Source organism: Salvelinus fontinalis, chromosome 31 (assembly GCF_029448725.1).
Source record: "Salvelinus fontinalis isolate EN_2023a chromosome 31, ASM2944872v1, whole genome shotgun sequence".
NCBI lineage: Eukaryota > Metazoa > Chordata > Actinopteri > Salmoniformes > Salmonidae > Salvelinus > Salvelinus fontinalis.
Window position 1 is genome coordinate 34122296 of NC_074695.1, and position 21291 is coordinate 34143586.

General features: G+C 42.7%; 1 protein-coding gene across 4 annotated transcripts in view; it reads right to left on the reverse strand.

Moving 5' to 3' along the window:
- Positions 1-882: 882 nt before the first annotated feature.
- The window catches only part of LOC129830100 (GRIP1-associated protein 1-like), a 43329-nt gene continuing 22920 nt past the window's right edge, over positions 883-21291 (reverse strand). For all 4 annotated transcript variants that reach the window (XM_055892328.1, XM_055892327.1, XM_055892326.1 and 1 more), the window contains 3 exons: positions 20780-20873; positions 4999-5183; positions 883-3060 (listed from right to left, as the gene is read on the reverse strand). In XM_055892328.1, the coding sequence (XP_055748303.1) occupies positions 2983-3060; positions 4999-5183; positions 20780-20873 (357 nt within the window). In that variant the 3' untranslated portion in view covers positions 883-2982. The remainder of the gene's footprint in view (positions 3061-4998; positions 5184-20779; positions 20874-21291) is intronic.

Below are 21291 nucleotides of genomic sequence, written 5' to 3' on the forward strand. Positions count from 1 at the left end.
AATGTCATATTTCATTTTTATATATAAATTTGCAGACATAAATGGAGTCATGTCATTATGGAGTATTGTGTGTAGATTGATGAAGGGGAAAAAACGATTTAATCAATTTTAGAATAAGGCTGTAACGTAATAAAATGTGGAAAAAGTCAAGGCGTCTAAATACTTTCCGAAGGCTCTGTACAAAGAAAAAGGTGGTCAAATGTTGTCGATATGCTAAAGTTGGCAGTTTTTTTGACTAGGAATGAATGGGATATGAGTATGGACAGTCAGAATAAAATCTGAATTGGGTTCTTAGAGTGGCTGTGTAAACAGCCTAAAGCAGTGGTTCTCCACCGGAGTTGCTACTACCCCTGGGGGTACTTAGCCAATCCACAGGGGGTATTTGAGATGACTCAGGAGACCATAGGGCTTACTGGGTAAAATGCACAAGTAGGGTACTCCGGACAGAGCAAAAAGCACTTGGTGGTACAGAAAACAAAAAAGGTTGAGAATCACCGCTCTAAACAGTGACAGAATTATCAATGCTCAAAGAATACACAAATAATAGTTGCTGTTTTCTAACTGCAGGCATAGGAGAGAGAACATTTGGATTGGTGCAGCGACCGGTCATCAACAACTATAAAGAACACAATCACACAAAATGTTTGTGTGATTGTGGTTTGTCTCACATGTCCTTGTTTCAGCATATTAGTCTACACACAATATGAACTCAGCAGGTGTTAGAACAGAGGTGTTGAGCTATACGTTAAGGGAGACACTGACAACTGCAGAAACATGAGCGCAAACATAACTTCAGATCCTAACTTGGAGAGAATAGAAGGTGGAAAACAAGTTGCTCTTACTTTCCAAAATGACAAATCACCAAAGAGATTAGACATGGAATACATTTTACAGCCATTTTTATTGACACTGCATGAATATCATTTAGCTGGATAAACAGTTGACAAATACATCCATCTGAAGGAAAGGAATAGTCCACTGGGGAAGCAGTCGAGGGCTGGGTTGTATATTTGACCTTTTAATAAAACCCTGAATGATCATATCTGTTAGTAGTTATGAGGACTTTGCTGCAGTCGAGTTTGGCTATTCAAACATTTAAGTAAATGGGACAGGATTATTTAAATAAAGCACACAATCTTTAATGTATTGGAAAAAGTGCAGAGTGTACTTATCTACAGTATCACTTATTATACCCAATATACTCATCTGAATCAAAGTCCATTTTGTCTCCAAAGAAAGTTCCGGAACACATCCGCCAAACATGCCTATGGTAGGAGTACATTACTGTATAAACTTAGCATTACACAGATTACTGCTATAAAAAAAATGATAATTTTAAAATGTTAAAGATAAAAGTAATGTGAAATGACATTAACTAGTGACATGCAGATATGTAGACAGGAGATAAGACTCTTGGGGGGGCTTCCAATGAACCAATCTGTTTGTTCCTAAAGTTTTCACTGAGGTCTGAAGTAAAAACATCCTCAAATAAGGGAAACGTGTCTCAAAGTGTGAAAGGCTAACACCAGTACACACGTTCACTTAAACGATCACACATTTAATCTGCCAAGCTACTGTTGATCAGTCACGTTGAGAAATCATTTCAAATAATACATTTGCCAAATTAGTCAAAGGCAAACTAAGAGCCCAACTTTACATGATCCAAGCTTCCCTCATCTGGACCGTCACTCCAGTACACTAGTCCAGTTCTTATAAAAACGGTAATGGCCGGGTAAAGACGCCAGATAATTATTTGGAATGAGTTTCCATTCCATGTGAAACTCAGAGACCATTCTGATGAGCTTGGCCAGAGTGAATGGAAGAGTTTCACTCAGACTACCAACACTGCTGTTAGAACTTAGCCAGGGGGAGATTAGTTCTCAAACAAATGAATCCTCTCTAAGAGAATCCTCTGTTTCTTAGTGCATCTATAATCTAATATCTTAACAACATATCAAAGTGGAGTTAAGCCGGAATTACATCCACGAATCTAACCACGGGGGGTAATTGGGGATAGAGAAAGCAGCCAAAGTGACATTTGAAAGCAGGCATCTAGCCAGTTCCTGGACAGCCTTTTCAAGTTGACAGCAGATGCTCAGCAGCCAAGGCCTCATCCGTGCCTCTGCTGGAGTCACAGCCCTGGTGCTGGGTGCAACCTAAAAGAGCACAGAGATCTAACCCAGTGAGTCCAGACACCGGTGGTTTGGTCCAGTCCGCAAAGCTAGTCAGATGATAGGTTATGCAATCTATTGAGGTTCTTGTCTAATTACTGTACTACTGGCTTTAGGATACTTGCTATTTTCCCAGATATATTCAACTGGACACAGCATCTATAATCTATGCCGGATGTAAATCTTTGACAATAATTTTGATTCATATGCAATACTTCTAACTCCGAGACCGATAAATTACTAGTTGATTTTTCATATTCATATATACAGGATTCATACAACAACAAAAAAAACAAGAGTTGCAGAGTTTGAAGTTTAGCGAAATTAATACGAGTACAGGCAAAACACAACAGCTTAAGCCCCCCTGTATGAGTAAGCAGAATGTCTCTTGTTATTCACAACATGAAACAATCTGTTGAAGATGTGAACCAGTAATGCACTGTCCTAGAGATTTCCTGGTATCCTGCTTCCTGCCAGCGTTGCATTCTTCAGAGCACACCAGAGTGTGTGTGTGTGTGTGGGGTGGGGGCGGCAGAGAGAGCAGACAGAGCAGCCTGTCATACAAGTCAGGCCCCAATACGCTATTTTTCTCAAGAGTTACAGAAAGAACCAAGACGTGTTACAATAAGTACATTCAGTTGTTAAGCAGTAGCAAAATAACTAGCCCCCCCTTCCCCTCTCTCCATTTCTCTGCGTTCCCGGCCAGAGGTTCAGTCAGTCAGCATGGATGAATGTGTAGTGATCTCTTATTAGCGACAGAAACAGGTGATGAGAGAGTGAAGTGCTGGTCGGCGGGACTGGGTCCAGTCTTTTAGCCCATGGCTGAGCCAGCTCCATAACTTGAGTCTTTACTTAAACGGACAATCTCCTGAGACAGAACTTCAAGATCCTAAAAAAAGACAAAAACATAAATTGCTATTTTAATACCACAAAGCTGGGTACAAACAACAACCTCTGCTAATTTCTGGCAGCTTCATATCTAACTGCAAGACATCTCTTTCATCATGCATCCTCTTCCATTCTGTTCTGATATACTTCAGCTACGGACTACTGAACTTCAGAGAGTTGATTCAAGGTGTTGGGAAAGAACTGTAACAGTGACAATTTTGGCGTGGAGGGTGCGGGGGAGCCATTAGACAGACGGACTCGGGTTCAGCTGCAATCTCCTCCCATAAAAAGCCAACGTTCTATCCTCTGCGTGCTCACTAAAGCAAGAGCCATGAAATATTAACAGGCCTGTTTGTTTCTGGGCTGGCGGCCCCAACAGGCACTAAATATTCATGAGCTCGCTGCCCGCCGCCGCCCCTGGAATCCAGAGAGAAGATGGGGGCAACCAGGAGCCTGCCTGCCCATCTGCAGGTTCACCAGTAGCGAACACAACCGTCTTGCACTTTCGCTACAGCGCCCTGTCATTCTGCTCTGGTGGGCTGTGACACTGCTTCATCATGTTCTAGTGCATGATTAGGAGCCCATGCCTGAAGGGCTGCTTGGTAGCAGGAGGGATGGAAGGGGGTGGGTGGAGAGGCATTAGCAGAGGAGGAGGAGAGGGATGGGGGCAGCTACACATGGTTGCTCTCCCCTTGAGCACCCTCTTAAGTGTTTAATCAGATCAAGATTTTTCTCATTTAAATTTGGATAAAAGCAAACCGTTATGTTGCTGTTAACAAGCATGGTACAACTTGCCACCAGCGTTGGGATGCTCATGTAAGAGCCTGCAGCCACTTCTTCCAGCTGCCATGTAAAGGCTTTGTGACTGAATGACAATTCTCCATGTCTCATTCTTGGATGGGTCATTTTTAATACAGTCTATCCCTTGGCATATTTTTGGGCACTGTAATTGAGCTCCTATCTGCATAAAACCAATGCATGAAGTTCTCAGAAAATGTATCATGCATAAATTATTATATTTTACGATGACAACGTCAAAGAGGATCATTGGCTGTCTATAAATAAAAAAGGTGTATATTTCTTCATTTTGGATATCGAAAAGGACAACAGAATTTCAGCCTAGCTTTATTTTTACGCAGAGCCAGAGTGCCTGCAAGTCCCATCCTAGATTTCTCGGGTGTCTTCCAAGCCAAGGTTTAAGCCGGGTGTTTGTGTAACCTACAACTCCCCATGGGCACGCAGCACTCCTACACACCACACAGCCAAGGATCCAGACTGTCTCCAAGACCGACTACAGCACTACACCCCCTCACTGTAGCTAACCAGCTTACACACACACACACACACAAAATATTAAAAACACAGACATCTCACAGTATCACTGATGCAACACTAAAACAGAGCAGGGTCAGTTACCACTCAGTATGGACAGTGGAAAGAGCCCTCCCACCCATTACTTCACCATAGTTCATCAAAAGGCCAGGAGACATTTGATAGGTTCGTGTTCTGAGGTAAAAATCTGCATGAAGATAGAAACACCACACTGTAATCCCATCAAACACATGAGACTGCACCACCATGCTTTGCTTGGAGGAGACCCATTTCTATTTCTGCATAGAAAACCATTTGAACATTAAGGAGCGCCCACGCCTTGGCCTGTGATGAATACTCCCCCCACGGTGCGCTAGTCTCAGAGCTGGACGACAGCAGCACACAGGCAGGCATGCCACCTACACACGCACAGTCACACTGACTACACACACATCACCCAGTCAGTGGTCATTGGTATGGATCCCCACCCTTTAACTACAGGCCCCAGGGATGTCCACAGGTTCTGAACCACTTAAAACACATCCAATGTGTTTACGGAACACAAACCATTTAATTCACTAGCATGACCACCACCCTCAACAGCAACGGTTCCCCAACCCCCGCCTACCTTCTGTAGATGCATGTTCTTTGTCAGCTGTTCCTCCAACATGTTCTGCAGCTTCTTGTTCATCTCCCGCAGGTTCTCGTCCCCAGGCTTCACCAGGTCCCGGAGCACAGAGCCCAGACCATGTCCATGGCCCCCCACCTGGCCCCCGTGATTGGCCACCGCCACTGCACCATGTGCACCATGTGCTGCAGGGGAGAGGGGGAACAAATCAATTAAAGGATACCAATCTCCGGCATGCTTCATTGAACTAGAGTGTTTGACAAACCCAGGGAAAAACCTAGGGCCCTAGTTATAACTGGCCCATGAATTATATCTAATGAACATTGTTATTTGTAACAAGACACATGCAATTCTTTCAATGTGAATCATTGTTGTATGAATGTTCAATGGATTACAGGAATTGAGCAGGACTTCTCTCTAATCCACATTATCTTATGAAATTGTATGTCTCTAGTAAAAATAGAATTGTTTGCTGTACAGTGCCTTCATAAAAAGTATTCATACCCCTTGACTTATTCCACATTTTGTTGTGTTACAGCCTGAATTCGAAACCGATTAATATATGTTTATTTCTCACCCATCGACACACAATATCCCATAATGACAAAGTGAAAACATAATTTTTTATATATTTTTTGTATTGACAATTAAATACAGAAATATCTAATTTACGTAAGTTTTCATTCCCCTCAGTCAATGCATGTTAGAATCACCTTTGGCAGCGATTACAGCTGTGAGTATTTCTGGGCAAGTCAGATCTTTGCACAACTAGATTGTACAATATTTCCCAATTATTCTTTTAACTATTCATGCTCTGTCAAATTAGTGTTAATCATTGCTAGACAACCATTTAAGTCTTGCCATAGATTTAAGCCGATTTAAGTCCAAACTAACTTGGCCACTCAGGAACATTCAATGTCTTCTTGGTAAGCAAATCCAGTGTAGATTTGGCCTTGTGTTTTAGATTGTCCTGTTGAAAGGTGAATTAATCTCCCAGTGTCTGGTGGAAAGCAGACTGAACTAGGTTTTCCTCTAGGATTTTGCCTGTGCTTAGCTCAATTCCATTTATTTTTTATCCTGAAAAACTCCCAAGTCTATAACAATTACAAGCATACCCATAACATGATGCAACCACCCCTATGCTTGAAAATATGGGTGGTGGTAATCTGTAATGTGTTGTATTGGATTTGCTCCAAACATACATTTTTGTCCTGAATACAACAGTGTTAATTACTTTGCCACATTTTTTGCAGTATTACTTTAGTGCCTTGTTGCAAACAGGATGCATGTGTTGGAATATTTTTATTCTGTACAGGCTTCCTTTTCACCATGTCAACTAGGTTAGTAATGTGGGCTAACTACAATGTTGATTCATCCTCGGTTCTCCCCCATCACAGCCAATAAACTGTTTTAAAGTCACTAAATCCCTGAGCGGTTTCCTTCCTCTCCGGCAACGGATCTAGGAAGGAAGCCTGTATCTTTGTAGTGACTGGGTGTATTGATACACCATCAAAGTGTAATTAATAACTTCACCATACTAAAAGGATATTCAATGTCTGCTGTGTCTACCAATAGGTGCCCTTCTTTGAAAGGCATTGGAAAACCTCGTTGGTCTTTGTGGTTATATCTGTGTTTGCAGTGAGGAACTGCTCGACTAAAGGGCCTTACAGATAATTGTATGTGTGGGGCACAGAGATGAGGCAGTCATTAAAGAAAATGATGTTAAACACTATTATTTCACACAGAGTGAGTCCATGCAACTGGAGGCAAATTTTTACTCCTGAACGTACTTAGGCTCGTCAAAGGGGTTGAATACTTTAACCTTTTAATTTTGTATTATTTGTCCCAAAAAAGTATAATATTCCACTTTGACATGGGGTATATTGTGTCTGGGCCAGTGCCCAAAATTCTCAATGTAAAAAAAATATAATATTTGGCCTGTAACACAACAAATATGGATAAAGTCAAGGCGTTTGAATACTTGAAGTTTTTTTATTTTATTTAACTAGGCAAGGTACTGGATCTGTGTTGAGTTCTGGTGGATCCAAGACTGATGCTGGACCATACCGGTTAAAACAAAGGTGGTGGCAGTGCTACGCTTCTCTGCTCAATGCAGTACTTGTCCCACCTCTCGGGTGGTCTGCAAGCTCAATTACACTGGTTACAATGTTGTACATGATTAATGTTTTAAAATGCAGCAGTATCATCCATCCATTAGCCTACATCAATCACTTGAGAATCTCACTCCTGCCTTGATAACATTATGTCAGCTGCTCCATTATATATGGATTGTAGTCAGTCTGTTCAGGGTGGGGTACAGCCAGCTGTAGATCCCTGGTTAGGGATCATCAAACCGCTCAACAATTTACTCGAGGCCTTGGAGCAGTTATCTGTCTGACTGATGAGAAGCTGTTCCTCACGTCTGATAGCATTTCAAACAACAACAACAACGCTACAGCTGGTCTACAAGACAGGTATACATGTTGCCAAACAACGACAGTCGAGATAAAATACTGAACCTCACGTGTGATAATGAGTTTACGTTTTCTAGAGTACCCATAGTGCAGTTCAAGACTTAAAGCATAACATTTTCAGGTTTATTATAACTAGGGCATACCCATTTCTAAAGTGTTGCAGGTTCAAACAAAGTGTTCCCATTTCAAAAGCTTCTGGAAGTTTAAGTTAAAGGACTGAAATCGAGTTATGTAATGAAACATGAAAGTTGAGCAACTGTCACCCTAAACGCAGTTGGCTTTACCTAAAGATCATGGCAGCAGTCATTGGCGTGATATTGTAACTGGACAAGCTTATGGTGTGATTCATTGAGAACATATTTTCTATTGGGGGAGTTGGTGACATTGTCAGCTCCTTGTAGACACAAGGGTCACCTCTTGAAAGTTGCACAGTACTCCTCTGGCCATGACTAGTCAGGTGGGTCCCTGCTGAACTGTCGCCATGTTAAGTAGGGTTTTCCACAGGACGAGCGCAGTGATCGTCTGAACTGCCTTGGCTGCCAACGTTGTAAATGACACTATTTGTCGCTCAGTATACACTTTGTGGGGCAGGCACAGCCAATCAAGATCACTTTTCACAATCTGACACTAAAAACATCAAGCCCATATTGAGCAGAAGTTAAGACCAACTTTCTCTGAATCTCTGCGGCTTTTGTACGGGCGCACAATTCATACGGGACACTTCGGAAATGTGTCTTTAAAAAAAATGTTTACCGTGACAAATCAATATTGTGTTTTAGTGCTGTAGCTAATAAAGGAACAGCGGTCTTATCAAGAAAAAGCTGCAAGCTCGGCAGAGTAAGTGACAACACATTGTCAACGGAAACATTAGTTCCAACCCTTAAGGATTAAGCTGATCTTGTAGGCTTGCCTTGCTTTTATTGTTCCATGCTATGCTTGGCATTTCACTCACCCGTGCAAACAGACAGTAAACAACACAAATTAGACAGCCTTTCTTTCATTGCGATAATACAGTACAGAAATGCTACGGTCCTGACTTTTAAAAAAGGTCACCCTTACATTCATGTGATTCTTCTAAGAAATTAACTTAATTGACAAATAAAAAATAAAATAAACAAACCTCTAAAGCTACACATGAATATAGCCTAGATGTACTTGTTCTCCAAACGCATCTCTTCTTCTGGGACTAGCGCTGAGTGCAGTGAGGGGAGGCTCCGTTGACTCAGAGCAGAATGACATAACCCAAACTGACATCTGCAACACCGGCTCGCTGATGCTGAAAGCCAGGCTGAGATCACAGATGGAAGATAGACATTCTCAACTCCCTTTAACCAATGATACCTCTAGTCAGGGGCGGCAGGTAGCCTAGCAGTTAAGAGGGTTGGACCAGTAACCGAAAGGAGTTGACTAGGTGAAAAATCTGTCTGTGTCCTTGAGCAAGGCACTTAACCCTAATTACTCCTGTAAGTCGTTCTCAGGTTAAGAGCGTCTGCTAAATGACTAAAATGTAGTAAAACAGTTATTCTACTTTGCCCTGGTATGGGAAGAATTCTACAGACATTGAAAAAAAACACCAGTCTCCCTAATAGGTGACAATTGCTTTTCTCATCTTGAATCATGGAAACCTTCCAGATCTTTCTTCCCCTAAGAGCAGTGTGCTGCAGAAGTGCACTGATATGCCAACATGGTTGAACAGTAACATTACTAGTCTAAGTGGTCCTGCTGCTACTGAACTGCTGAAGCAACACAGTGAGCCGTGGCTGGCTGCCACCACAGAGCTACTACAACTGCAGCCCTGCCTGCTGCCACAGAGTCACTACAACTAACTGCAGCCCTGCCTGCTCTCAACTCCCACAGGATCACAGTGTGCTAAGTGGAAACACTGACAGGAAAAATACAAGCTAGATCTATAGAAATGTAGCCCTGCCTGTTTAAAGTGTATGCTTCATTTCTTGTAATGTACCCCTTCGTCCATTACAGGTGTCATTCCCAGTGATGAATCGTTCGTTTGCAAGAGATTTTCAATGCTCACTTAAAACAACTTCATCATTATAAAACGACTTTGTGCGGAGCAATCCCAAGACAAGTTTTCCATTAACAGGTTCAGAAAATAGAATAACCATCAAGTAATTTGACAACACATTTCCCAAGTCTTAACCTATTGTTATTAATTACAACCTATAAACGTCAACTTGTATGCTGCTTTATAACGGACTCATATCCTAACATTCTAGAAGGTTGTGACGTTCCTGGAGTTCTCCATGCAGAACAAACAGTGTTGGATGAAAAGGTTAGAGGCTACGTCACAGTGGGAGCAGCCATGTACAATACTAGGCGAGAGGCAGGGGTTACAGACTGCAGCAGTAGGAAACTTACCCAAGCTGACTTCTCCAACAGGGAAGAGCACTTAGCCAGGAGAGGAAGCTCATCTACAAATAAACCCCCTGTCCCACTCCCCACACGACTGCGGCATTGTACCTGACTGCTCGATTAACCAACTCCCACAATCCCTACTACACTCTCCATCACCAGACTGCAGTCTTACACATCAAGTCAAGACACTTCCACCATTACACTAACTGATAGATAGAGATACATGGAAAAATGAAGTAGAACGGAGTGCCAGTGTGCTCCTCCACAGAAGCCCAATGAACTGATTCAGAGATGGTTCATCAACATGCTGGTAACGTGTGGAGAGTTTGTGAATCATTATCCATCAAGCCCTTTCATAAGATGTGGAAGATCTCAGTGAACAAAATCTGCTGAGGAAAGCAAGTTGGAACCATTTGAAAAATGATTAATCAAAGAACTGTCACTGTGTACACCACCAGTTTACAGCAGCACAAGTGTTTACATTACCATTAGCTACAAGAACATGATGTGGTGTCATTTAGTTGCTGGTGGGACTACGTTATGACGCAAGGTGCAGCAGAGCAGACAGACAGCAGTAGACTGTGTTGACCAGGTAGGCAGCCTGGCAGGCACTGTAACATTACTGTGCGCGCCTCCCATCTCACCAGCAGGGCTGAGGTCTCAGTCGGCTGCTGCATTATTGAATATGTGCTGGGTTCACTCAGGCATGTCTGCACCCTGAATCACTTATATCTTGCTAATGTCAGCTCTCATCTAGCACCAGGGCCCTACTGCCTGCTTTCTGGAGGCTCTTCTTCATTTTCCCACGGCCTACACAGCCTTCTCTGCGGATCTCTCAGATGCTGTTATGGGGGGGAGCAAGGTTATTTACCAAAGATATTTGCCACTGCTGTCCCACCCGGTCTTCTGTTGTTGAACCAAGAAATAGCTACACTAACATTACACAGTATGTCTGGCTGTAAATATGGCCATTGTATGATCATTATAGGGATGCGAAGGTGCATAAAGATGGCGGCCCCCATGTACTTTACACAAATGCCTTGTTTGATAAGTTCGCCGTATGGTATACGGAACAAAAATAAAACGCAACAAGCAACAATTTAAAAGATTTGACTGAGTTACAGTTCATATAAAGAAATCAGTCAATTGAAATAAATTCATTAGGCCCTAATCTATGGATTTCACATGACTGGGAATACAGATATGCATCGGTTGGTCACAGATACCTTAAAAACCATCTGGTGAGACCACCATTTGCCTTACACAGCACAACACATCTCCTTAGCAGACTGTTGAATGTTGTCCCACTCCTCTTCAAAGGCTATGCGAAATTGCTGGATATTGGCGGGAACTGGAACCCATCGATCCTGAGCATCCCAAACATGGGTGACATGTGTGGTGAGTATGCAGCCGTGGAAGACCTGTGACATTTTCAGTTTCCATGAATTGTGTACAGATCCTTGCAACATGGGGACGTGCATTATCATGCTGAGACGAGGTGATGGCTGCGGATGAATGGCACAACAATGGGCCTCAGGATCTTGTCACAGTATCTGTGCATTCAAATTGACATCGATAAAATACAATTGTGTTCGCTGTCCATAGCTTATGCCTGCCCACAACATAACCATAGGACATTCTGTTTATAAAGTTCACAACGGTAAACTGCTCGCCCACACTTGGTTTGTGGTTGTGAGGCCGGTTGGAAGTACTGCCAAATTCTCTAAAATGACATTGGCGATGGCTTATGGTAGAGAAATTAACATTAAAATGATCTGGCAACAGCTCTGGAGGACATTCCTGCAGTCAGCATTCCAATTGCACACTACCTGAAAACTTGAGACATCTGTGGAATTGTGCTGTTGCAAAACTGCACATTTTAGAGAATGGTTTTTTGTCCCCAGCACAAGGTGTACCTGTGTAATGATCATGCTGTTTAATAAGCTTCTTGACGTGTCACACCTGTCAGGTGGATGGATTATCTTGGCAAAAAGGAGATATGCTCACTGACAGGGATGCAAACAAATTTGTGAACAAAAGATGAAAGAATTAAGCTTTTTGTGTGTATGGAAAATTTCTGGGATCTTGTATTTCGGGCTCATTAAAACTTTGTTGAGTTTATATTTTTGTTCAGTGTACATTCCGCTCACTTTTGTACTGGCATTAGAACAGTATAGATTATCCCAGTTCTAGCTCCAAGACAACGGCAATTAGAAAAAACAATTGTGCTGATTTACTGGCCCATTGAACCATGCCTCGCGCCGTAGTTTAAAAAAAGTCTGTCGATAGTGCTAAAACAAAGACGCACGCCATATCTGAATTTCTCCATCTTTATGCACCTTCGCCATAAACATCAGGTTGAGTGTCTGCTTTCAGGTGCCCTCCTTTGACAGACGTGAACATGTTAATATCTAGCAACATTAAAGTGTTTTTAACAAGTGTGACAAAACACCCTCATAAAATGCCTCAAAATATTTCAAGTCATGTTCACTAGCAACCTTGTAAAAATTTTACACAATGCAGTATTTGAATAGACTAAAATACTGCCATCACTCCAGCTAAATGAAAACATGCAACTAGCCAGTAGCAATATGTAAGCAAGAACCACCTCCCCCCCAAAAAACTAAAAAAGTTGTGCTAGCTCTCATATCTTACACCTATTTTCCCTTTAAAAATATCGGAAAAATAAATGCTTTTTTCTTCACCCTGCTGTTTACTGGAGACCTTCAGCCTTTATAGCAGTTTTACAATTAGAAGAAACTGGCCGTAATGGAATCTAGCCTGGCATTAAAATGTTAAATCAGTCAGTCATGAAATTAAAACAGGAGGAAAGCACACAGACAGTGGTGGAAGGGAAAGCTCTTCTCTTATAAGCAGGGGATAAGAAGTCTAACCAACTTCCTCTAAATGGGGATGACTGTGTGAAACACAGTAATTACCATCATCTTGTGGTTCTAAACCAAGGTTGTTACAGGAGGTACTACGGATCCTACCGCCACCCCTCTGTAAACTGGCATCAGTGTCCCCGAAATAGTGTTGTCACAATACCATCATTTTTACTTCGATACCAGGTTTAGTATGAAAATACCAAAACAATACCCTGGGGTGGGGGGGGGGGGGGGGGGAACAGTAGCCTGTTACAGAATGGCACTTAGTCCAGACAGATAGAGTTCAATATAATTACATTACATTTTTGAATGTATGCATTAATGAATCAAATTATACAATCAATTTGACATTGGTTTAAAAAATCTAACTACATAACATAAATGGTAATCATTTATTTGAATGGTAAATCTCTAATGATAAACTGGGCAACTCAATATGTAGCCTACGCACAATACAGATTAATGTATATTCAATAAGAGTGTGTGCACGCATCAAGTTATTGAGCTCAGTTTGGCTGATTTCATGGGGCTTCAGATGAAGAAAAAAAATATGTTTCCCTTCCATTTGAGACTTATTTTATTGTACTGATTAGCATAGAATAAGCAATCTCTTACATGATAAAAGCACTGTCTAAGACCCGTGACATCATTAACACAGTTTCAGCAAAGCCGGTGCAGTATGAAGATTTCTCCAATAGAAATCCTGAGCACACTTGGAAGAGATGTGATGTCGACAATGGCTAGCTAAGCTCAAGGACAGAAACACATTGGGTCTAACGGTTGTCTCGCGTCGAATTGAATCAAACCCCGGCCTGGTCGGTTTCGAAAATGTTCCCGGAAGTCTTGCGATTTCACCTCTACCTGACACCCTAGACCAGGGTGTCAGGATCGGGAACCTTTTTGACTAAGAGAGCCATGAAAGCAAAAACTTTGGAAATTTATTTCAGTGAGAGCCATATATTTTAAAAGGGAATTCAACTAAATGTCAGTATAATAAGCCTCTGAATTTGTCGAAGTGCCGCTTTACATTCGACCGTTTCATCGATGTAATTTTGTCATTGTAAATTAGACACACCGCAGAACCTGCTCTCTCCACAAAGGCGAATTCTTTGGTCCACTCGTCCTGAAATGTTTAGATACTCGTCATCTTTTTTTCTTTTCGCCATCTTCTTCGTCGAAGGGTTAGCTTTGAGCTAATGACTGAGCAGACTGATTCAAAAGGAGGCGTTTACCTGTTTTACCTAGCAACGGCCAACGTAGGCCAGTTTCATTTAATTAAAAATAATGGACAATTGCTCCTGCAGCCCTGAACAGGACATGAGCAGTGAAAAATCGATGGATGGATTAAAACAAGTGAGATTAGGCCTCCCGGGTGGCACAGTGGTCTAGAGCGCTGCATCGCAGTGCTAGCTGCGCCACCAGTCTCTGGGTTCGCGCCCAGGCTCTGTTGCAGCCGGCCGCGACCGGGAGGTCTGTGGGGCGACGCACAATTGGCTTAGCGTCGTCCGGGTTAGGGAGGGTTTGGCCGGTAGGGATATCCTTGTCTCATCGCGCTCCAGCGACTCCTGTGGCGGGCCGGGCGCAGTGCGCGCTAACCGAGGGGGGCGGGTGCACGGTGTTTCCTCCGACACATTGGTGCGGCTGGCTTCCGGGTTGGAGGCGCGCTGTGTTAAGAAGCAGTGCGGCTTGGTTGGGTTGTGCTTCGGAGGACGCATGGCTTTCGACCTTCGTCTCTCCCGAGCCCGTACGGGAGTTGTAGCGATGAGACAAGATAGTAATTACTAGCGATTGGATACCACGAAAATTGGGGAGAAAAGGGGATAAAATTTAAAAAATAAAAAGTGAGAATATTTTGTTTTATCTGCGAGCCAGATGCAATCATCAAAAGAGCCACAGGTTCCCGACCCCTGCCCTAGACCCACTTCAATTTGCTTACCACCCCAATTTGCTTACCACCCCAATAGATCCACAGACGATGCAATCGCCATCACACTGCACACTGGCCTATCCCATCTGGACAAGAGGAATACCCATGTAAGAATGCTGTTCATTGACTATACCTCAGCCTTCAACACCATGGTACCTTCCAAACTCATCATTAAGCTCGGGGCCCTGGGTCTGAACCCCGACTAAGTGAATGAAAAGTTTTTGGTCACAATCAGCTTTGAAATCAGCAATATTTTGCATAATACAAACAAGGTACTAGGGGTAGTGAACTGATATCAGCTTCAGCAGTAAGCGAGCAAGGAAAGTTAGCCTACAAAGTTGGATGCTACCAGTATCTTCTTGCACTGTCGAGTGTTCTATCCTGTAATGGTGGACATTGCGAACAGTAATTAACAGTTTCAACATTTCTACATGCCGTGTTGCATTATTCAAGTGTGTTAACTTCTGTGCAGCATAAGTGGTGATGCAGCCCAGACTCTCAGTGAGTGCAGTGGTTCCTCAGGCCAGGCTAGAGACAGTATGAGTGGGGAGCTAACGTGATGCAGCCCAGACTCCCAGTGAGTGCAGTGGTTCCTCAGGCCAGGCTAGAGACAGTATGAGTGGGGAGCTAACGTGATGCAGCCCAGACTCCCAGGGAGTGCAGTGGTTCCTCAGGACAGAATAGAGACAGTATGAGTGGGGAGCTAACGTGATGCAGCCCAGACTCCCAGTGAGTGCAGTGGTTCCTCAGGACATAATAGAGACAGTATGAGTGGGGAGCTAATGTGATGCAGCCCAGACTCCCAGTGAGTGCAGTGGTTCCTCAGGACAGAATAGAGACAGTATGAGTGGGGAGCTAACGTGATGCAGCCCAGACTCCCAGTGAGTGCAGTGGTTCCTCAGGACAGAATAGAGACAGTATGAGTGGGGAGCTAACGTGATGCAGCCCAGACTCCCAGTGAGTGCAGTGGTTCCTCGGGAAAGAATAGAGACAGTATGAGTGGGGAGGTAACGTGATGCAGCCCAGACTCCCAGGGAGTGCAGTGGTTCCTCAGGACAGAATAGAGACAGTATGAGTGGGGAGCTAACGTGATGCAGCCCAGACTCCCAGGGAGTGCAGTGGTTCCGCAGGACAGAATAGAGACAGTATGAGTGGGGAGCTAACGTGATGCAGCCCAGACTCCCAGTGAGTGCAGTGGTTCCTCAGGCCAGGCTAGAGACAGTATGAGTGGGGAGCTAACGTGATGCAGCCCAGACTCCCAGTGAGTGCAGTGGTTCCTCAGGCCAGGCTAGAGACAGTATGAGTGGGGAGCTAACGTGATGCAGCCCAGACTCCCAGTGAGTGCAGTGGTTCCTCAGGCCAGGCTAGAGACAGTATGAGTGGGGAGGTAACGTGATGCAGCCCAGACTCCCGGTGAGTGCAGTGGTTCCTCAGGCCAGGCTAGAGACAGTATGAGTGGGGAGGTAACGTGATGCAGCCCAGACTCCCAGTGAGTGCAGTGGTTCCTCGGGACAGAATAGAGACAGTATGAGTGGGGAGGTAACGTGATGCAGCCCAGACTCCCAGTGAGTGCAGTGGTTCCTCGGGACAGAATAGAGACAGTATGAGTGGGGAGCTAACGTGATGCAGCCCAGACTCCCAGTGAGTGCAGTGGTTCCTCAGGACAGAATAGAGCTGACAATGACTAAAGTGGAGCAGTCACGGTAAGCGCATGCTATAAGGGGACATCAGCTGCGGTGACAGACTTGATCCTAAAATCAGTAGATAACATGACACACATTTTACAGAAATACTGAAAGTAAAAATACCAAAGTTTCAGTAAACCATGCAACACTCCTCCAAAAATCTATTGTCTACTACAGCCTAAAACATACTGTAATAATTGTACTACATACTATTTAGAATGTACTGTTTAGTAAAAATGAATGCAGTAAGCCACAAATATCAACATACTAGGCTCATTCATACTGACAATGCCTTATACCGCCATACGTTCATTTTTGGTGCAGCCCATCCCCTTCTTTGAATATCAGGTGTTGTCAAACACAAGTGGGTCTGTAAAGACGATTATCTTCCTCAAGTGCAGCAAATTTTACTAGATGAAAAGACAAAATGGAGTATGACATGCTGGCATTTAAAGCATACTACATTTTCGAAATGTCATACCATAACACTACATGATTTTACTTTTAGATTTGTGTATTGTTAGATTCTACTGCACTGTTGGAGCTAGGAAGCATTTCTCTACAACCGCAATAACATCTGAGAAATATGTGTGTGTGACCAATACATTTTGATTTGATGTTGTCATTTTCGCATACCCAAAAAGCCTACTATTTAGAACCCAAGTACGGCTATTAGGACATAACCAGTGTCAAGGAGCGTGTGCCAAGCACTGTGGAAAGAGATTAGGTCCTTTGGAAGATTATTTCTTTATTAAACCTCCACTCAGCGCTGAGACAGAAAGCACTACAGACCATGGAACTTCTTTAGTAGGCCTAATGGAAGTAAACATAGATTGGCATGTTTTTACACTCTACTTCATTGAATTATCTCCAATGAAAAATCTGCTATGATCTAAGCCTGTTCATATTCAAGGCATTCAATTTTAGTTTTGCAGTCTTTCCTTTGGCAAAAAAATAAATAAAAAATCCCTATTGAAAGACAAGTTGCTTTGAGAAACTTGTATCTGCTGTGTTTGAGCCTTTCTTTTTATGGAGTTTTGAAACACTAGACTACTGCAGTATTGCTGAAGTCACAGAACATCCCTCTCCGTTGCCGGTGGTCTAGCTTACTTTTAAAGAATATGAAAGATGCATTGGCCTCATGCATTCCGACAACGCACCAGTTCCAAAACAACCAATTCCCCATTTCTCTCGCTCTCTCTTTGAGATTCCTTTAACTGGGTTATAGAGGAGGCACGGAAAGGACGCATTAGACAAATTAAAAAATGCATTTCAATATGTGAGCTAAATGTTCAAAGTTATAATCTTTAAACGTTGTAGTGTTTTAGAACAGTGTGGCGTAAACACATTCCTAGGTTCAGAAAGGCTGTCCCTTCCAGCCCAAAGCTGTAAACTCTGTATGCCTTGGCCTATATGAAAGTCTTATTAATTCAATCATTGTAGTAGTTACAGCTAAGGGCACCTCATCTACAAAGAAAATGCTAATGAAAACATTAACTTTGACGTAGCCTATGGGATAGGGCGAATACGACCTATGAGGGTTAACGAGCGTTTTATTCAAGAGTGAACTACTTCCAAATATTTTTTGGAATAGTGCTTTCCTAAAAGGCATACACTTGAGGGTGCCCTTTGAGTGCAGTGCAGCTCTATCCCGAAAGCCTGACGATATCAGTGAGCTTGAGTGCCTGCATGCTTACGAGGAAGGCAGTCAGACAGAGACAAGTCTGAGCACTACAGACAAGTCCAGGTACGTCTCCATTCCAAAGCTTACGGTACATTTCATACCCCGTCTACATCGGTTTAACGTGAAATGTCGCTATCGTTGACATTTAGGATCTGCAAAAACTGCTATTTTGATTTGAGTTTGTGAAACTTTGTCTTTACTCGTGTCTAAACACCACAGCTAGCATGCTTATCGTAAATGCATTACTCACAGTGCTAATCCTAAAAAGTAATCATATTTCATTCTAGCATTTTTTGTAAACTCTGCCAGTTCCATATGGTAATGGGGTTCCAATTATCACCAAACTATAAACCATGCCTCATGGATTATCATAGAAGCAGGATAATATGGAGGGGACGTTATGTGCTAATCTGGTTGAGGAGAGCAGCAGAACAGGGTGCAGAAGAATCTTAAAAACACAGCCAGCCTAAAACACCCCAATCTTTAAAGAGAAACTCATAAAATGTTAAGCAGAGCCCACAGCTCAGATCATAGAGTTATTAGATTGAACAAAGTGTATCTGAGCGCTCCAATAACGGCAAACTTAAAATAGAATTATTATAAATAGCACCGGTGAAACATTTACGAGTGGATTATAAAAAAGCAAGACAGTGAAACAGGTTCAAATGTAATAATAGAATTGAATAACTTCCCTACTGTGAAAGAGTGGGACAGTAGCTATTTATGCAAGCTGTTAGCATGGGTTCTTTTCAGTAAAATACTGTTTCTATACTGAACAAAAATATATATTTTAAACTCTGCAAAATCTGTGTTACAATTCATAAGGAAATCAATCAATTTAAATACATTCATTAGGGCCTAACCTATGGATTTCACAAGACTGGGCAGGGGCACAGCCATTGGGAGCCAGGCCCAGCCAATCAGAATTAGTTTTTCCCCACAAAAGGACTTTATTACAAACAGAAATACTCCTGAGCAGCACCCCAAGCCTGGAGGTCCCAGGCTGGCGTGGTTACACGTGGTCTGCGGTTGTGAGGCTGGTTGGATGTACTGCCAAATTCTCTAAAACGAAGTTGGAGGTGGCTTATGGTATGGAAATTAACATTAAATTATCTGGCAACATCTCTGTAGTCAGCATGGCAATTACATGCTCCCTCAATTTGAGACATCTGGGGCCTCCTGAGTGGCGCAGTGGTCTAAGGCACTGCTTTGCAGTGCTAGCTATGCCACTAGCGATTCTGGGTTCGAGTCCAGGCTCTGTCGCAGCCGGCCGCAACCGGGAGACCCATGGGGCAGCACACAATTGGCCCAGCGTCGTCGGGATAGGGGCTGGGCCTGGCCGGCAGGGATGTCCATGTCCCATCACACACTAGCGACTCCTGTGGAGGACCGGGCACAGTGCACACTGACACAGTCGCCAGATGTACGGTGTTTCCTCCTACACATTGGTGCGGCTGGCTTCCGGGTTATAACATTTGAGATGTCTTTTACATTGTGTTATGTGACAAAACTGTACATCTTTTATTGTCCCCAGCACAAGGTGCACCTGTGTAATGATCATGCTGTTTAATCAGCTTCTTGATGTGCCATATCTGTCAGGTGGATGGATTATCTTGGCAAAAGGAGATATGCTCACTAATAGGGAAGTAAACAAACGTGTGCACCGAACTTGAGAAATAAGCTTTTCGTGCATTTGGAACATTTCTGGGATCTGTTATTTCAGCTTATGAAACATGGGACCAACACTGTACATGTTGTGTTTATATTTTTGTTCAGTATAGTTTTACCCTCAAGACATGAAACAAGATGTACTGGAATAAGAGTCAACTCATCTTTGAGCGCTCTCTGGTTTTGGTTCAACAGTCAACCTTAACCTCTACAGGATTTGTGAGCCCCCTCAAGATGGTTGAGCTAACGTAGGCTAATGCGATTAGCATGAGGCTGTACAAGAACATTTCCCAGGACATAGACATATCTGATATTGGCATAAAGATTAACAAGAATTTAAGCTAACTGCACTGTCCAATTTACAGTAGCTATTACAGTGAAATAACACCATGCTATTGTTTGAGGAGAGCACATAATTTTGAACATGAAAAGTTATTAATAAACCAATTAGGTACATTTGGGCAGTCTTGATACAACATTTTCAACAGAAATGCAATGGTTCATTGGGTCTAAAACGTTGCACACACTGCTGCCATCTAGTGGCAAAAATCTAAATCGCACCTGGGCTGGAATAATACATTATGGCCTTTTTCTTGCATTTCAAAAGATGGTACAAAAACATGCTGTTTTTTTCTTTGTATCATCTTTAACCAGATTGAATGTGATATATTCTCCTACATTCATTTCACATTTCACATTTCAAACTTCAAAGTGTTTCCTTTCATATGGTACCAATAATAAGCATATCCTTGCTTCAGGTCCTGAGCTACAGGCAGTTAGATTTGGGTATGTCATTTTAGGCGAAAATTGAAAAAAAGGGTCCGATCCTTAAGAGGATTTAAACTCACGATTCAAAATAAATTGAGTGAAGAGCGAAAGAACTCTGAACTCCCTAGGTGGGCTACATTTCAGCAGACAAAATGATCCCATTTTCAAGTAAATCTTAGATGGCTTTACACTGTACATAACAGTTCAATAGACAAACTATAATGTAGGCATACATATTCCTGTCAGTGAAAAACAAGCATCTAAAAGGAAGGGAAAACCAGTTCAACAAGGCAAGGAGACAGACAGATGGTTACCTATCCTGCTGTCCATGACATAGGTCTCGATGATGGCACTCTTCTTACAGATGTCATCAGCCATGGAGGAGCAGCTGACCTCTAGGTGTTTAACCTGCAGCATATTAGACACACACATTAGATACACCTAAAGAGATAGCCCCACAGCTGGTTTACTGAGAAAAGGGGCACCAAATGTCAACGCAAAGGACCTGTCACAGCTACTAGCATGTACATCAATCATCTCTCACAGAGCAGGCAGGCAGCAAGTGTGAATAGATCATATGATCCGGGGAAGAACAGCAAGGCACGAAAACAAGTAATAGCAGCAGATCCCTGTCCAGTGTAGCCATATTTTGGTGAATTTTATAAAGTCACCAATAAAAGATGGTTTCACAATTTAATTGGAAATAAAATCTATTCTAGTGGTAAAAAAAAAAGGATTCATTAATGCCACAGACTCATAAATTGCAGTGAAGAACATTAACATTATCTCACAACTATCTTTCATGTCAGTTTCTCACCAAATAATA